At 52.5% G+C, this 19,223-nt stretch overlaps 1 protein-coding gene across 1 annotated transcript in view; it reads left to right on the forward strand.

Annotated features, from left to right (window-relative positions):
• Positions 1–1,830: 1,830 nt before the first annotated feature.
• The window catches only part of arhgef10la (Rho guanine nucleotide exchange factor (GEF) 10-like a), a 20,239-nt gene continuing 2,846 nt past the window's right edge, over positions 1,831–19,223 (forward strand). Inside the window, exons 1-6 of the mRNA XM_056606379.1 lie at positions 1,831–1,845; positions 2,103–2,189; positions 5,974–6,200; positions 7,303–7,460; positions 8,608–8,750; positions 14,450–14,624. Of these exons, the coding sequence (XP_056462354.1) occupies positions 1,831–1,845; positions 2,103–2,189; positions 5,974–6,200; positions 7,303–7,460; positions 8,608–8,750; positions 14,450–14,624 (805 nt within the window). The remainder of the gene's footprint in view (positions 1,846–2,102; positions 2,190–5,973; positions 6,201–7,302; positions 7,461–8,607; positions 8,751–14,449; positions 14,625–19,223) is intronic.

Genomic DNA, 19,223 nt, shown 5'->3' on the forward strand with positions numbered 1-19,223 from the left:
AGAGGAGGATCTCTTTATTGTTAAACCCGATTCTGAAATACAATTTTACCAAATTATCCACACAAGCCATTGGATTCAGTGCAGGCCCTTTGGAGCGGTTGCTATCTCCCCCAACTAATTTCAACTGTATCCTCGACATTTCGAGTTTATTGTCGACTTTAAAGTCGACAAATCAAGATTAAAGTCGACACAATATTTCAACTTTATTCTCGACGTTTCGAGTTTAATCTTGACATGTTGAGATTAGAGTCGACATGAAATTACAACTTTATTCTCGACAATTCAAGTTTAATGTCGACATGTTGACTTTAATCTCGTCACGGCGAAAATATATTTTTTCTTCATTTGTGGCCCTGATACTCCGTCGTACCTTTCTCCTGCATTTTTAATATGCTGTTTAAAAATGAATTGTCATGGGGATTGAAGGCCAGCTATCATAATTGATAATAATGCTTCAATTATGAATGAAAAAATAATTGCGTGTTCAATATCAGTGTTATATATCAACACTTGAAATGTTAATCAGGAACACAATATCAGCTACTCTATTATATTCTTTATTATATTATTATACGTGGTTACTTTCTATAATTGAGCATTTTGATCTCAAGGTTGTTCTGTTCATTTAATCCATGCTAGCCTGATATCGCCGTACCAATCCAAGTGTGTATCGCTATCAAACCTCTAAATTTGTCTTCGTTTCGACAGCTTTATCAACAGGCGAAGGCGAATAGGCCTCTGGATTTAATTGGATAGACCCACTCGCACCAGTTGGAGCAAAGAAACGTATATCACATCAGCAGCAGCCATCTTGGTTATTTATGAAAACTCTTCAACTGTCCTCCCATAGGGCGCTCCTATGTGCATCATTGTATTAAACCCGCCCCTACTAGTTAAACAGTTGTGATTGGCCGAACCCAGTGCTGGTCTGTTCCCAGGCTGAAGCCATGCATGTAACAACACTAACGTACAGTGACATCTTTCAGTGTCACCTAATGATACAAAGAATCGAAAACCAGACTGCAGGCGGTGTGACAGTTGGCTCGCCGCTACGGACCCCTTCGTGTTTCTACCTCCGGCGCTTGCTGCCCGGGAATGTGCCTGCAGCGCTTCTGTCCCACATCGCTGGTCATTTGTCAAATGTTGTTTTTCTTGTGTGCTAAAAATGTCAGAATGCAGTACTTCAGAAGACGTTTTTGTGGTGGTTTTAATTTTAGAATCCGTATGTTTTTAGTTACACAGGGGGCTGGTATATTGTATACACATTAGGACATGAGTCCTTTTTATCGTGCTCATTTTTAGGAATAGAAAGGATATTCTCGTTGCTTTATGGGGTGTTCCTACCTGAAGGCTCAAGGGTTCAAACCCCGATGTCCACCTGTTGGGACCCCTCGAGCACAATGCCCTACCTGCTCATTACTGACATGTATTGAAAAAAGTATTTTTTTAAAGGTGACGTATTCTACCACCAGGTGTGAGTGTGATTAGCCGTTACAAGACGTTTTCAAAATCTGCCTCATCTGACATCACTAGTGGGCGTGTCCACCTAGATGTATGACGGTTAGATGAGCAACGTTTGCTACAGTCCAGTGGGTAGGCTGGTAGACCGATCTATCCAGGGTACATCTGGGTGGACACGCCAACTTGTGATTTCAGAAGAGGCAGATTTTCAAAAAGGCTTGTAGCGGGTATCACACTCACACCTGGTGGCGTAATATGTAACCTTTAAATGACATCAAATATCCTGTTCATCAAACAGATTATACTCTATTATCGACTCTGTGTTGCAAGGTTGAGCACGAGTGTGAAACCTCTCAGGTAACCCAGATAATGAGTCGGTCCTGTGTGAGTCTGGTGGCCTCATGTTCATTTTATCAACTTACTGCTGCACTTGAAATCATTTAAATCAATGATATGCTGCTAACCTTTTTTTAATGGTTCTTTTTCTATCTTAGTATGTCCTTATTTAGATTAATAGCTTGTTTTTAACTAATTCTATGGTATAGGTAGCACAATGAGACCTGAGTTCTGCATTTCCTTTATCACGTACGTGTTAGATGACAGTATCCTCGACCCTCATCCATAACCGTTCTGTGTTGTAGCTGGAGGCCGCCCTGCACAACCCCGTCCACTGCTCCTTGTTGGGCTTCTCCGCTGCCAGCACCTCCCTACCTCAAGGCTACCTCTGGGTGAGTAGTGCCGAGCTCACCAAGACACACACCTACAGACACGCATGGATACGCATACACTCACACGCATGGATACGCATACACTCACACACATGTATACGCATACACTCACACACATGTATACGCATACACTCACACACATGTATACGCATACACTCACACACATGGATACGCATACACTCACACACATGGATACGCATACACTCACACACATGGATCCGCATACACTCACACACTGGCAAGCATACAGACAGACACAAACACAGACACACATGCATTCATGAGCACACATAATCATACACACACGCACATGCGCGCATACACGCACACACACACACAGACACACACACACACACACACAGACACACACACACACACACACACAGACACACAGACACACACATGCGCATTAACCAGCCTAATGTTCCTCCTCTGAGTCCCACACAGTCTCTGTGTTCTGTCGCCTCATTCATAAAACATCGTCTCCTCTGGGATCAGGGGGCGGGCTGCACCTGATTTATTTACAGTAAATGTTGCTAGGAGACGAAGAAGGGGCTGCAGGAGGCAGGAGGAGGCGGTCCTTCTCCGAGAGGGTTTGGTGCATCGAGCAGAAGGCTCACAGGCCGGGCCTCACGGGCCGGGCCTCACAGGCCGGGCCTCACGGGCATCAGGGAGCCCGTCTAGTGGAATGGGTTCCTCAGGAGTTGCTGATTGTGTCCGAGTCAAACCTCCGGAGTCCCGTCTCTGTCTGAACGGGGCGATGATTTCCCAGGGAGTCCCTCCATCCTCCAGTCCGTCTTAGGAGGTGATTAGTTTGAACCCCTGGGTGTTTGTTCGGGGGGGGGGGGGGGGGGGTTGGTTCCCGGATCCTTTGAGCCGTAAATATTTTGAGATCTAACTTTATATATATTCTTTCCCAGGGAAGACATGGGAAGGCCTTCTTATCAAACGAGGAATCTCGGTTGTGGGCTGAGGTGGTGTTGGGGCGAGCGGAGCGAGGAGTGACACGGGAACCTAAAAACAGAAACAATGTCATCATCGTGGTCAAAGCCAGCAGACTCCAGCCCATCGCACTGCAACACGATTAGTGCCAGCTCCTGTTTGACGAGCCTGCTAGGGGGGGCTCCAGACATCTGGGGCGAGGACCCTTGTTTACCCCCCGACCGGATCCACACAGGGCGTTCACCGTCGCTATGGCAACACGCCGCCTCATCAACGGTAGTGTCTCGTTATTGTGTGTGAGTCTCATCGGAGGATTGACCTTGACCTCGGCCCTCAGCCCTCGGGGCTCGGTGCCTCGGCCCTCGGCCCTCAGCCCTCGGCGCTTGGTGCTCGGGGTGGGGGTGTGGTGGTGGTTCTCGCCGCTCGCCAGCCGACTCGGGTGGCGGGAAACGGGGCGAGCGTGAGACACTCGCTGAGGGACTTCTCTAATTAACACAGCAGTGCATTCACTGTGTGGACACAGGGAACGTTCCTCCTCGTCTTCCTGGCTGAAGAAGGGGAGCGTGTCCGGCGGGTCGGGACCGCCGACGTCTATTGGTCCAAATAAGTAGTGAAGACTTTGTCAGGGAGCAGTAATTCTCTGGAGCTCCGGGGGATCGGAGCGGGGAGAGCAGCAGAGAGAGTGATGTGCAGGGATGGGGAGGTGGGGGCAGACGCTGGAGGAGTGGTGGGGGGGGGGGGGGGATATGTGAGTCTGTAAGCAGCCCGGTGTGGGGGGGGGGGGGGTACGGGGGGCTGTGGGTGTGCTTAGAGCCTCTGGCTGTGCTTACAGAATCCCTGGCAGCGGGTTTGTTTGGACAGTTGGCTGCAGTATAGGTCTTACCTATACGCCTGTCTACTTCTGTGTGTGCGTTTGTATGGGTGTGTGTCTCTCTCTCTCTCTCTCTCTCTCTCTCTCTCTCTCTCTCTCTCTCTCTTTGTCTCTCTCTGCCCCTGTCTCCCTTGCCCTCTGTCTGTCTATTTGTGCGTGCGTGCGTGCGTGCGTGCGTGCGTGCGTGCGTGCGTGCGTGCGTGCGTGCGTGCGTGCGTGCGTGCGTGCGTGCGTGCGTGGGTCTCCTAAGGTGCAGCAGTATGGGTGATCGGGTCCTGGCCGTTCTGCTCCCTCTCAGATTATCACGCTGATATGAATTGATTGCATGCAGCTCAGGGTGAGCGGAGAGGAGAGCTGAAGACCCCTTTTAGATCCCCGTCCTCGAAGCCTCCCCCTAGTTCCTGGTGGTTTTCGTCTTCTTCTGGATTATTAGTTTGTGTTTCATCGCGTCCCGCAGTAGCGCTCTCTGCTGCTGCAGCCTGCCGCGGCGTGGGGCTGACAGGCTAATGAAGGGAATCACAGTGAGAAGCCCATGGCAACATGTTAATGGTGCAGGAATGAGAAACAGTGGGGTCTAATTTAAATTGCATCAGTGGAAGGCTCACCGCCTCGCGCCCCTTTTCCCCGCATTAGCTTTGACAGGTGCTACACAAGGCCAATACAAATGCGGGCCATAGCCCTCAGGCCCCTGCTTTGGGGGGGCGATTCCCTGGGTCGCTCTGCCCCCACTGGGTGCACCTTAATGGGGCTCTCCAAGGTGAGAGCCCTGGCTGGCTCTGAAACCGTTTAGCACAACCCGGGTTCCTCTCAGAGAGATACAGATGGTGGCAGCGGCGTCTCTATGTTAATAGGTTCCTGATAGCGCTAAGCCGACGCAGCGATAGCCTGCAGAGTTCTGGCCCCGTTTTGTACCATTCCTGTGTGCTGAAAGGCATTCTATAATGTATATGTTGACCTTGTCTGTGCACTTATCCGCCTGTTGAAGAGGATTCTGTAGTTCTGGAACGTGTCAGATCAGTCACTGTCTAATGGAGAACCTTCACATTGAAGAGTTTCAAAGAGTTTGCTCCCCTTCAGAGGCGTCTCTCTCTCTCTCTCTCTCTCTCTCTCTCCCTCTCTCTCTCTCTCTCTCGCTCTCGCTCTCGCTCTCGCTCTCGCTCTCTCTCTCTGTGTCTCTCTCTCTCTCTCTCTCTGTGTCTCTCTCTCTCTCTCTCTTTCTCTCTCTCTCTCTCTCTCTCTCTCTCTCTCTCTCTCTCTCTCTCTCTCTCTCTCTCTCTCTCTCTCTCTCTCTCTCTCTCTCTCTCTCTCTCTGTGTCTCTCTCTCCCTGTCTCTCTCTCCCTCTGTCTCTCTCTTCTCCCCCGATGAAGCCCCTTTAAGGAACAACATTAAGAGCTGTTTGATGTTGCGGAGAGATGACTCGCCTTCAGCCTCCTGATGGCTGAGGGCGTGATGACGGCGTTAGAGCCAGGGCATTGTCTTGAGGCCCCCTCCCCGCTGCCTGCCGACAGCAGAGCAAAGAGAGAGGCCTGCGTGACCTTTAGCTTCTTCTTAAGCTCTGCCAGTCCCCGGTTCCCGCAGCGGCGCCGTGTGTTCTCATGTGTTCATGTATTAATGTCTCCTAACCAGCGGCACGACCACTCACTGCCTGGAGCCCCAGGAGGCCTGACCTTCTGGGAAGAGTTTCTGACGCTCCTTCTGGTCCTCCCCCCCCCCTCTCTGGTCCTCTTCCCCCCCTCTGGTCCTCCTCCTCCCCCCTCTGGTCCTCCTCCTCCCCCCTCTCTGGTCCTCCTCCCCCCCACTCTGGTCCTCCTCCTCCCACCTCCGGTTCTCCTCCTCCTCCACCCTCTGGTCCTCCTCCTCCCCCCTCCTCCTCCCCCCTCTGGTCCTCCTCCTCCCCCCTCCTCCCCCTCCTCCCCCCTCCTCCTCCCCCCTCTGGTCCTCCTCCTCCCCCCTCCTCCTCCCCCCTGCAGGTGGCCAGCGGCGGTGAAGGGGCCCAGGGCCAGCTGGAGATCTTCTCCCTCAACAGGCCCACCCCGCGGGCGGTGAAGAGCCTCCCGCTGGGCTGCCGGCCCCTGTGCCTGGAGTACGTCCCGGAGCCCGTCCCGCCGGAGGACTCCGACGGAGGACCGGCCCCCCCCGGCCACCCCGGGGCCCCCGGGGCCGGCAACACCATCTGCGTGGGGCTGGACGACGGCAGGTGAGGGCGCCGGAACCGCATGAGCACTGGAACCCGGTCGGCCGGCGACGCCCGGCGAGCTGAACTCAGGGTGCCGTTCAGGAGACGGTTTGATCCAAACCGCCCGGGAGTCCATAATCCAGTTTCTGTTTGTTTTTATTTGTATCGTGATGAATGTCGTTGCGGCGGATGGTCTCCTGAGATTTCCTCGAGGTGGAGATTAACTTGATTTAACTCGGGTCTAACTCGACACTTGGATGAGCCAGGAAGCCCCCCCAGTAGACTGGGATCACTATTTCAGCGTCCCTGGGTGAGCGATGGAGGATCAGTTGAACTGCGGGTTCTGTCACAGTCCCGGAGATTGAATTATTTCAGGCAGGAAGCTGCACCACCTCGGGACGCCGCTGGTTATTCACGCCATCAATGCATTTATTCCTTGATTTTTTGTATTTTTGTTTGGAAGAGTGAGTGTGTGGGAGGGAGGGAGGGAGGGAGGGAGGCAGACATGCATTTATGTGGAAGCTCAAATCAGCTGTGACATCTGCGGCTTAGTTATGCTGACTGATTCATCTTCTTTACTGCGGCTGCCTGTGGACAGAAGGACCCAAACCTGCGCATTTCAGCAAAACAACAGAAAACCCCGTCACACTCGATGCCACTTAAGATCCTGCCCGAGATGAATACGTTGCGCTCACAAAAAATGCAACAACTGCATTCATTTGTCATCCTCGAGGAGACAATAAGGCACAGCAAGAGTTCAGATGGCATTCAACATGAGACAGACAGAGTGGTCCGACACACACACACACACACACACACACACACACACACACACACACACACACACACACACACACACACACACACACACACACACACACACACACACACACACACACACACACACACACACACACAGCGCTGTTCTCCAGAAGTGCACTGTTAAATCAAACAGCATGAAAACGAGCCACTCTGTCATTTCAAATGACGCTCATTCATCACCACCGCTGTGCTGTCGCCTCTCTCTCTCTCTCTCTCTCTCTCTCTCTCTCTCTCTCTCTCTCTCTCTCTCTCTCTCTCTCTCTCTCTCTCCCCCCCCCTCCCCCCCTCTCCCTCCCCTCAGTATCCTGGTGTATGGCAGCGTGGACACCGCGGCCCAGTGCCTGCTGACCCTGCCCCACCCGGGGGGCGGAGCCGTGCTGTGCATCAAGCACGCCTCCCACTTCCTGTTTGCCGGCCTGCGCTCGGGCTCAGTGCTGGTGTACGGACGCAGCGAAGGAGGTGTGTTACGGGGGGGCCTGCTTTACCAGCGTGTGTGTGTGTGTGTGTGTGTGTGTGTGTGTGTGTGTGTGTGTGTGTGTGTGTGTGTGTGTGTCTGTGTCTGTGTCTGTGTCTGTGTGTGTGCATACACATGTGGGATGGTCATGCAGCGATTGTGAGTTTGTTTGTGTGGGTCATCCGTGTGTGTGTGTGTGTGTGTGTGTATGTGTGTGTGAGGGTCATGTATGCAGTGATGGTGAGTTTGTTTGTTGGTGTGTGTGTGTGTGTGTGTCAGCAAACGGTTTATTGATGACGAGGGACGGTTTAAGAGGCCCATTCGTCAACATCTCTGTGTGTAAAGTGTTGTGATATGAAGGAACCATCTGTCACAATGTGTCAGAATAGGCTTTTCATCTGTGGAAGAGACATGCCTTTCAATTATTTTTGAAAGCAAATGGTGAAGAAATGGTTTGGGAATGCGTTTAAAAGATTGTTGTGGCATTTGTTTATTTATTCCTAATATTTTCCGGACTGTGTTTCTAAATGGCTCACATGACGTCTTCACAGCAGGAGTCCAAGCGCCATCATAAACAATCAGTGGACACATCGCGATGTGATCACAGATCACACTTCTGACACATTTCTAATCTCACATATTTACCAGCAATTTCTGGAATAATTCCACATCCAATTTGCTTACAAATGAATTAACTGGAGAATCAGTTTGTTTTTAACAACCAAATTAAAATTGTCTGCTGTACATTTTAATGGGGTTGGATTTGTTCTTCTTAACATTTATTTATTAATTAATTGTTAATTCTGTCGTTGATTATTAATGATCATTAATTTCGAACTTTTACATCATCTCAATCTTCATCGAGTGCTTGAACCAAAACCAGTGACGATATTCCTTAATTAATTCAGGCATATATATCTAAAGTCATTTGTTTTCATCAGGATCATCCTCATGCCATACAGTAACACAGACAGTATCTCCCCTCCTCATAAAGCAGCGTCGCCGAGGCATGTTGTTCAGAGAGGCAGCGCGCCTCGCTGGCCTCCTGCCATTCACAGCGTTTCTGGACGATGGGCCAATCAATCACTCCATCCCCAGGTGTCTCACCTGGATGATGGCGCCTCGGTCTGATCCTTCTCCCTCCTCCGCCAGGTGACCTGTGGAACCCAGAGAGCCGGAGGTCGGTGGGGCTGGGCTCGGAGCCGGTCCGCGCCCTTCTGGTCCTGGAGGAACTGGTCTGGGCCAGCAGTGGGAACTCTGTGATGGTCATCGATGGCTCCAGCCTCTCCACACAGGTAGGACAGCAGCCCTGCTGCTGTGTTTCATCACCAGTGTTATCTGCTCTGACCATCCCCCCCTCCAGGTAACCCATCAACACCCACCAGGCCACAGTTTATCCACAGGTTCTTAATGTGAATCCCTTTCAGTTTCCTCTTCCTTTTCAAATCGCAATTCAATAGCGAGATAATACCAGGTTCAACTTAAGTGTGTGGGTGTGCGGGAAGTTGGAGATGGACAAAGGAGCATGCAGGAAAGACACCTTTATGAATGTAGTGAGTATTAATAAAGGCGCAGGCAAACAGGTGAAGGAAGTGCGTCTGGAGAGCGAGCAGGTCCAAATGGTGTCCCGAGAAAGCTGTTAAAAGTTGTTTTCAAATCTCAAAATTTGGACTTTCATTGAATGCCATGTCGAAAGAAATGATTCTTTATTTATTTTGCAATTTTTTAAAAAGCGAGGGGAGATGGCTGAAAGGACGAGGTACCGGTTCCTCAATGTTCCAACCTGTGAGGTGATCAGGATGATACCGGTTCCTCAATGTTCCAACCTGTGAGGTGATCAGGATGATACCGGTTCCTCAATGTTCCAACCTGTGAGGTGATCAGGATGGTACCGGTTCCTCAATGTTCCAACCTGTGAGGTGATCAGGATGATACCGGTTCCTCAATGTTCCAACCTGTGAGGTGATCAGGATGATACCAGTTCCTCAATGTTTCAACCTGTGAGGTGATCAGGATGATACCGGTTCCTCAATGTTCCAACCTGTGAGGTGATCAGGATGATACCGGTTCCTCAATGTTTCAACCTGTGAGGTGATCAGGATGATACCGGTTCCTCGATGTTCCAACCTGTGAGGTGATCAGGATGATACCGGTTCCTCAATGTTTCAACCTGTGAGGTGATCAGGATGATACCAGTTCCTCAATGTTCCAACCTGTGAGGTGATCAGGATGATACCGGTTCCTCGATGTTCCAACCTGTGAGGTGATCAGCATGATACCGGTTCCTCAATGTTTCAACCTGTGAGGTGATCAGGATGATACCGGTTCCTCGATGTTTCAACCTGTGAGGTGATCAGGATACCGGTTCCTCAATGTTCCAACCTGTGAGGTGATCAGGATGATACCGGTTCCTCGATGTTCCAACCTGTGAGGTGATCAGCATGAGGAGGACCACAGACCTGTGGAGGGCCACTCACGGTCCAGACCACTCATTTTCCTGTAACCACGTTGTCAGGCTACAAGAAGGAACCCGGCCATTCTCCTACCGTCCCTTTGTCCGCTCCTCTTTGTGCTGGTCCTGTTCTCTGTGGATCATCTAAGAGGTGGACATCTGTACCTCGTTACTCCTTCACAGACGGCCCAGCCCTTCTCCCCATCTCCGTATTTGTTGTGTTCGACAGAGAGGCGACAATAGGGAAGGACACAATCACGCTCGTCTTTGGAGAAATGGTAATACGCTATTGAAATGGCAAGCTGCTCCTCATTAACAAAGTGTGCATAGCGGGGAATTGGAGTCACGGTATTGAAGAGACGACGAGGGCGCTGTGCACACCTTCCCAGGGACGCGAGAGGAAACACAGAGGGAAATCAAACATTGATTAAATGTGTGTGATTAAAACAAAGATTTGAATTGTACTTCTTTAGTATTCTCATCTTTAGATCTTTTTTTAATTAGCGTATTTAGGGTTGAACCATGTATGTGTTACAGAGTGGATTAAATTAGATCATAATGAGCTTAAGTGATTACTTCATTAACTTAATTAATGATCAGACACCCGGTGAGATGACCTTTTTAATTGTACACGTGTCATTGCAAAAAGGACAATTAACATTCACGCAATGTACAAAATCAGCTACGGGGAAAATAGACGCTGGAGTCGCAAACGAACGTGGTTTTGAAATACAATACAAAGGTAACGCCTCCCTCCCCAACCCCCTCGGGTAACTAACCACCTCACCATGGCCGAGCGGCAGCCTCCAGGTCTCTGGGAGGACCCTACCCCACTGACAGCAGCTCGTCTGGGGTGGGACCCATGGCACGGTCCTCTGAGTCTGAACCCTGCTCCCACAGAGGGGCAGCTCAAGTCTAGTCTCTACAGACCAGTCTATCCACTGGTCTAGCTAGTCTCTACAGACCAGTCTATCCACTGGTCTATCTCTACAGACCAGTCTATCCACTGGTCTATCTCTACAGACCAGTCTATCCACTGGTCTATCTAGTCTCTACAGACCAGTCTATCCACTGGTCTATCTCTACAGACCAGTCTATCCACTGGTCTATCTAGTCTCTACAGACCAGTCTATCCACTGGTCTATCTCTACAGACCAGTCTATCCACTGGTCTATCTCTACAGACCAGTCTATCCACTGGTCTAGCTAGTCTCTACAGACCAGTCTATCCACTGGTCTATCTCTACAGACCAGTCTATCCACTGGTCTATCTCTACAGACCAGTCTATCCACTGGTCTATCTCTACAGACCAGTCTAATCCACTGTGTCTAGCTAGTCTCTACAGACCAGTCTATCCATGGTCTATCTATACAGACCAGTCTATCCCACTCCACTGGTCTATCTCTACAGACCAGTCTATCCACTGGTCTATCTAGTCTCTACAGACCAGTCTATCCACTGGTCTAGTCTCTACAGACCAGTCTATCCACTGGTCTATCTCTACAGACCAGTCTATCCACTGGTCTATCTCTACAGACCAGTCTATCCACTGGTCTATCTAGTCTCTACAGACCAGTCTATCCACTGGTCTATCTAGTCTCTACAGTCGGTAGCCACAGTGCTCCTCGTCTATTCTCCTTGCCAGCCCCCGGCCAATCACTCGGCCTCTATCATCTCGGTAGGGGGGATCTGAATGGAGCTGTTTATCCAGGGTGGTGAGTCTCCTGTGTGCGTCTGATTGGCCCCTTTGTGCTGCACCCCGCCAGAGGCCCCTAACATCGACCCCCTCAGACGGCCCTCCGTCGGCCCCGGACCCCTAACCAAGTGGGACGCGTTGCGAGACACAGCCTTTGATCAACAGCGACCGGCGGGCCGCGTCCCCTTCCTCCTCCCATTACCCCGGCCCTCTCCCTCATCAGTCCGTCCGTCTGACTCTGGACCCTCCGGCCGCCGCAATGAGGAGTCGCCGTTCCCGTCTCTCTTCCCCGACGCCGGGGGGGCGGCGGGGGGACGCAGTCAGCTGCACCTTGTTGCCCGGAGTAACGAAGGCCTAAGGAGCTGGTCAGTCGGGCTCCACTGCCTCCCTCCTTCCCCTCCCCCCGACGGCTCCTTTACCGCTGCATTGATTCCTGCTCCTTGGCCGGTGGAGGCGGCGTTGGTGGACGGAGACAGGGCCGTACGTTGGCGCTGTGTGTAGGACATGTTACCCCCGTCAGCCCGGGCTGGCCCTCGTCTCTGTAAGCTGAGCTGACCTGGGTCCACCGAGGGCAGTGCGCGGTGGTTAGCGGTGCCTCTCATCGCCGGGTGACTCCGCACTGGGCGGCGTTACGACGCGTTGCAGGGATGTCTGGGAACATTGCTAATACTCGAGGTGCTGGAGTTCAGACGCATCGCTGAAATAAAGAAAGAAAGGATCCCTGGATCGGATGGAGGCTGTGTCTTAGTGGCTCACTGCTGCTAAATCATACATTCCTGTCGGCTTACTCTGGGAGAGACGCCTCTCTCTCTCCCTTGCGCCTCGATTGCCGGTATCGGAAAGCGCTTCGGATGAAATGCTCCTAAATGGGAAAAGTGACGACAGGGCACTTTCTCTAGCGGGCGTTTGAAGATTGTGAGATTAAGAGTTGAAATAGGAGATCTATAAGATATGCACCTTCGGCATTATGCCTCATCAAAGTATGGTAGTGCCAATATTGGAGAAAGAACCCCTGATCAATGCGACCCGGTTGCCACAGCTTCAAACCCGAGAACCCATAGAAACAAGTGAGGGCTCTGTGGCCATTCATCTCAAGTTAAGCAGTCCTCGTTTTACAGGCGTTTAAATTTAGCTCATATAATTAACATCTGTCACCAACACCTACCCTCATCTCCTCCTCTTCCTCCCATAATAACCTCCGCTTGCCGCTTTAGCTTTTTTTTACTTTGTCCTTAGCTCCATCTTGCTCCCCCATCGCCACGTTCTGCCGGGGATCACTTCATCACATCGTTAAAAATAACAATTCCCCTCATTGCGCCATCTGCACCCCAAAAACCCCCCAGTTCCCAGCAGCCTCGCTGGGGCTCAGCGCAGGATAATGTCGCTCTTCCCTTTGTACCGGTTCAAATACCGCTAATGAGTCCACAGCGCTGGGAGTTACCGGGCTGCTGCTCACACCGGAACGCTGACAGACACATGAGTTAAGGGAAAACTAACAAGAGTCGCGGAAGTTATCAAGTTATCAGGCCTTATAGACTAAACCTATCCAAATTGATTGTCCTCAACGACTAACTTAAGAGTTTAGCCATCTCCCTACCTCTGGTATCCCAGGCTGTCGATACCGTACACAAGATGGCCGCCATCGTTCCCCAGCTAGAGATGATGCTTTTGAGGAGCGCTAGCGCATTTTCCCTTCGTTAATTGTAGAGGACAATGCGGGAAAAACTCCTGAACTGCTGCGGATTGTTAAGAAAAAATGGATGTGCTAGAGAAAAAACCCAGGAATCAAGTAAACAGCCACTTCTAAGGAGTGAAAAAGAAAAAAAACACACATCAAAGAATCCTTTCATTTCCCCCCCCTCCCAAATCTCTAACAAAAGAGATTCCTCCTGGCAAGGTCGCACTAACAGGTGGTAATCCCTCCCCGCTGGAGTCTGGAGAAGAAAGAAGAACTTCCTCTAGCGCGCTCTCCCTCTCTCTCCCCCTCTCTCCCTATCTCCCCACCTCTGTCTCTCTCTCTCCCTCGCTCCCCCTCTCTCTCTTCTTCTCTCTCTCCCTCTCTCTTCTTCTCTCCCTCCCTCTCTCTCCCCTCTCCCAACCTCTCTCTCCCTCTCTCCCCCCTCTCACACTCTCTCGCTCCCTCTCCCTCTCTCTCTCTCCCTCACCCCCTCTCTCTCCCCCTCTGTCTCTCCCTTCTCTCTCTCTCTCCGTCTCCCCCCCCTCTCTCTCCTCTCTATGCCTCTCTCTCCCTCTCTCCCCCTCTTTCTCTTCTTCTCTCTCTCCCTCTCTCCCCATCTCCAAACCTCTCTCTCTCTCTCTCTCCTCTCTCTGCCTCTCTCTGTCTCTCTCTCTCTCTCTCTCTCTCTCTCTGTCTTCTCTCTCTCTCTCCTCTCTCTCCTCTCTCTGCCTCTCTCTCCCTCTTTCTCTTCTTCTCACTCTTTGAGGCGGCCGCCCTTGGGTCCAGAAAAAAAAAAACGCCGCCCCTGTGGTGGGGGATGCCCCAACTCCCTTGGAAAACCCATACTCCCCCAACTGGACCCAGGCCCACCCGCCCCAACTTTGTCCCTGCAACGTCCCCACACCTCTTTTGACGAACAAAACTGCCTCCCTCCACCCCCCCTCACTCCCTCCCCCCTCACTCCCTACTCCCTCCCCCTACCCTCCTCACCCCCTCCTCTCTCCCCCCTCCCTCCCTCCTCCCTCCCCCTCACTCCCCCTCACTCCCTCCCCCTCCCTCCCTCCCCCTCCCTCCCTCCCTCCCCCTCACTCCCTACTCCCTCCCTCCCTCCCCCTCCCCCCCTCCTCCTGCCGGCCCCGCCCCACTGAGTGCTCCTGTGTCCCCCCAGCGGTTCGAGGTGCACCCGGACCCCCTGGTGAGCGTGGCCCACATGGTGCGGGCGGGGGGCGGCGTGTGGATGGCCTTCTCCGAGGGCTCCTCCATCCGCCTCTTCCACACCGAGACCCTGGAGCACCTGCAGGAGATCAACATCTCCACCCGCTCCACGCTGCTCAGCGGGCCAGGTAGGACCCCCCACCCAGCACCACCCACTGCCCCCACACCCACACCACCAGCACCAGCAGCACCACCACACCCCCAACACCCACACCACCACCACCAGCAGCACCACCACCACCACCAGCAGCACCACCACACCTCCACCACCCCTACCACCACAACACCACCACCACCACCAGCAGCACCACCACACCTCCACCACCCCTACCACCACAACACCACCACCACCCAACCACCACCACCAACACCACCACCACCACCAGCAGCACCACCACACCTCCACCACCCCTACCACCACAACACCACCACCACCACCACCATTTTATGATCATTGATCATTTGATCTATTAAGCCTGCTGTTGATCTTCTGTTATAGTAGCTATAATATTGGAAAATGTTTCTAATTACAAAGGGCTGTATCAGCCAACCAAGCTTGTAGTTACTTTAGATGGAAGTTGGAGGACACTACCTGCAAATAATGATTCCGGATCAATAGCTCCATTCTAGGCCACAAGCAGAGAGGCCATGGGGTCATGCTCAAGCTCTCAAATTGGCTCAATAATTAGGCTAGTGGTTCTCAAACTTTTCCCAATGAGTACCACCTCAGAAAGTCTTTGTCTGTTTGAGTACTGTACCACTGTTGTGACTAACATCGACCCACAGTCACATGGCTTGTGAAGGCAAAGTGTGTTACTGTTTGTCACTTTACTTCACACTTTACACGGCTACAGTTGCAGCTTGAAGTCGTGCTGGTATTAAAAAATATTGTGAAGGTATTAAAAAAGGTATTAAAAGGTAGTAAATTCAACCTAAGAATCTGTAGATATGAGCTACACTAATCAGCGTGGTGCAATGCACCTGAAACCATCACCAAAAATAATCAACAAATAATCAGAAAGGAGTTTGAACCTAAAAATAACGTTCTGAACAGAGGCTGGAAGAGATGGTACAACACGCTGGCTCACTCGGCCGCTGGCGGATCGATTGCCCCAGCACACGTCTTCATCGCCTTGGAAACACGTCTCTGTTGTCATCTTCGGCGGCCACAACAAGTGTATCATCATTACTGATGATAACAGCCTCTCCTTTTGTTGCTTTCACGTCGATAATTAACCGAACAACAAAGAAGGCTGTACGCGCGCATGCTAATGGACAGATCTCCATCTGCAACGTTCCCGTTTTGGGGGGGCCAGTGCTGGAACACAGGAAGGGTTTTTGGGTTTATTTTTTGAGGTTTTCAGCAGACAGGAGCAACGAAGGGGCACCAATTAGTGCCTCCGCTAAACGATATTCAGGTTGCGTCTTCAGTTCCACCTGAGGTCTGCTGCTCAGGGTCCCGGCTGAATAAGGACCCTGATGGGTCGGTGGCGGAGGGGCCATGGGGCGAGGGGGATGGAGGGGAGAGGGGAATGAATGGATGAATGACTGAATGGATGAATGACTGAATGGATGGATGACTGAATGGATGGATGACTGAATGAATGAATGAATGACTGAATGAATGAATGACTGAATGGATGGATGAATGACTGAATGAATGAATGAATGAATGACTGAATGAATGAATGAATGGATGAATGACTGAATGAATGAATGACTGAATGAGGGAAAAGACGAGAGGAAGAGATGAAGTCACAGAGGAGCAATAAAAAAACACTCCAGTCATAGATTTTTCTGTGCCGAGTGTTTCCATGGAAACACTCTGCACAGACCCCCTCCTCTGGGGTCTCTGTTCTGCCACTCGGAGACGTGTTTAGTTTGTATCTTTCATGGTTTGTTTTTCCTCACCCTCCACCCTCCTCCATCCCTCCGCCCTCTCCGCTATCCGCCAGTCCTCCCTCTCGGAGTCGGTTGAGGAAACGGCCGATCCTCTCATGTCTGCCCTCCTTCATGCTGCCTGAATGATGCATCAGCCGTCGCTGATGTGTTCTCCCAGATACAGTAAACAGAACACGCTAGTACGCACGCCGCGCCCGCCCTGAGGGGACAGGGCGCAGCGACCGCGAGGCCGGTTAGACGTAGGCCGGGCGGACGGGTACAGCCCTCGCACACTTGAGTCCTTCTGGAGCCCGAGAGCCGGTCGTACCGCGACAAACGGCTCACGGACTGGGAGAGGGAGAGCAGCCCCTTCTGAGGAATCACTCCAGACTGAGTGACATATTTAGAGCAACACTCTGAGCGCTGGCAGAGCAGCTCTCCGCCTCGTCGATAAAGGGCTGGCTCTCTCTCTCTCTCTCACTCTCGTTCTCTCACTCTCGTTCTCTCTGTCGCTCTCTCTCTCTCTCTCTCTCTCTCTCTCTCTCTCTCTCTCTCTCTCTCTCTCTGTCGCTCTCTCTCTCTCTCTCTCTCTCTCTCTCTCTCTCTCTCTCTCTCTCTCTCTCTCTCTCTCTCTCTCTCTCTCTCTCTCTCTCTCTCTCTCTCTCTCTCTCTCTCTCTCTCTCTCTCTCGCCAGCCAGAGTTAAAGGGAGGCCTTCTTCCCAGGGGGACCAAACCTATCAGATCAGGGTTTCCTCTCTGGTCTTTCTGGGCGCTGAGGTGCTGCTGCGTCGAGGCGTCTGGTAGAGACAGGTTGACCCCAAGCTCACCCCGGTTCCTGGTCGTCCCTTTAATGTGCAGCGGATCTAACCAGAGGCTGATAGCCGCTGGGCACGGCCCCCGGGGAGGGAGGGTGGCCGGAGCAGCCAGCCCCCCCCCCCCGCCCGGCTCCTCCCTCCAGGGTGCAGGTGGGAGACGATCCCTGCCTGAGCTTCTCGTTTGTGGAGCTCAGCAGAGAGGAGGCGACCGGTGCAGACACCTTGAGACGCGTTGGTCTCGTGGTCGTCTGCCTCTGCTTGGCCCCGGATAGGGCATGCATTAATGATAGCCACCTCTCCCTGTCATGCGCTCCACCGGCACCAGGGGGATCACCTTAATCAACGGGGAAGTTTCAGAGGAGTAGGGAAGAACTGCTGCTCTCTGGTCCGCTACAGCTTTAATAGCCCGTCCTTTTGGGCATTGGACCAACGTCGTTGGGTTGAATACAAACACGTTCCAAAGAAAAAGGATGTCAAGGCTAAATGCTGTCCTGGTTGACGAGCGCCACTGCAGACCGCCGGAGAGGTGGGGGGGGGGGGGGGGGGTGGCCTGAGGTGAAGATACCCTCCTCATACTGGAGTGCTTGTGTTGTCATCGTTCCTCGTGTGTTTCCTCCTGAAGACGACGCCTCACGCCCCCACGTACCGGCCCTCGCAGCGTTTCAGCGGTACTGTGGAGTGGGTCGTGCCTCAGTCTGTCTCCTCCTAGCAGGGTTTCAGAGGTACTGTGGAGTGGGTCGTGCCTCAGTCTGTCTCCTCCTAGCAGGGTTTCAGAGGTACTGTGGAGTGGGTCGTGCCTCAGTCTGTCTCCTAGCAGGGTTTCAGAGGTACTGTGGAGTGGGTCGTGCCTCAGTCTGTCTCCTCCTAGCAGGGTTTCAGAGGTACTGTGGAGTGGGTCGTGCCTCAGTCTGTCTCCTCCTAGCAGGGTTTCAGAGGTACTGTGGAGTGGGTCGTGCCTCAGTCTGTCTCCTCCTAGCAGGGTTTCAGAGGTACTGTGGAGTGGGTCCTGCCTCAGTCTGTCTCCTAGCAGGGTTTCAGAGGTACTGTGGAGTGGGTCCTGCCTCAGTCTGTCTCCTAGCAGGGTTTCAGCGGTACTGTGGAGTGGGTCGTGCCTCAGTCTGTCTCCTAGCAGGGTTTCAGCGGTACTGTGGAGTGGGTCGTGCCTCAGTCTGTCTCCTCCTAGCAGGGTTTCAGAGGTACTGTGGAGTGGGTCGTGCCTCAGTCTGTCTCCTAGCAGGGTTTCAGAGGTACTGTGGAGTGGGTCGTGCCTCAGTCTGTCTCCTCCTAGCAGGGTTTCAGAGGTACTGTGGAGTGGGTCCTGCCTCAGTCTGTCTCCTCCTAGCAGGGTTTCAGAGGTACTGTGCAGTGGGTCGTGCCTCAGTCTGTCTCCTCCTAGCAGGGTTTCAGAGGTACTGTGGAGTGGGTCCTGCCTCAGTCTGTCTCCTAGCAGGGTTACAGAGGTACTGTGCAGTGGGTCGTGCCTCAGTCTGTCTCCTAGCAGGGTTTCAGCGGTACTGTGGAGTGGGTCGTGCCTCAGTCTGTCTCCTCCTAGCAGGGTTTCAGAGGTACTGTGGAGTGGGTCCTGCCTCAGTCTGTCTCCTCCTAGCAGGGTTTCAGAGGTACTGTGCAGTGGGTCGTGCCTCAGTCTGTCTCCTAGCAGGGTTTCAGAGGTACTGTGGAGTGGGTCCTGCCTCAGTCTGTCTCCTAGCAGGGTTACAGAGGTACTGTGCAGTGGGTCGTGCCTCAGTCTGTCTCCTAGCAGGGTTTCAGCGGTACTGTAGAGTGGGTCGTGCCCCAGTCTCTCTCTCCTAAAGCCTCCGGAGAACAGCAGCCTCAGACAGTGGCGGTGTCAGCGGGGGGCGGCCTAAGACGGCCTCTAAGGCAGAGTGTTTTGTGGAGGGATCAGCCTCGGTTCTGGCTGTCACTCCCCCGACCGGTCGACCTAAATACGGTCTGTGTAAACGGATGAAGCCCACCACCGCCTCCAGCCAAGGGAGCCGCTAATTCATAATTCAAGCGTAGACGCTCACA

This window comes from Gadus chalcogrammus, chromosome 13 (assembly GCF_026213295.1).
Source record: "Gadus chalcogrammus isolate NIFS_2021 chromosome 13, NIFS_Gcha_1.0, whole genome shotgun sequence".
NCBI lineage: Eukaryota > Metazoa > Chordata > Actinopteri > Gadiformes > Gadidae > Gadus > Gadus chalcogrammus.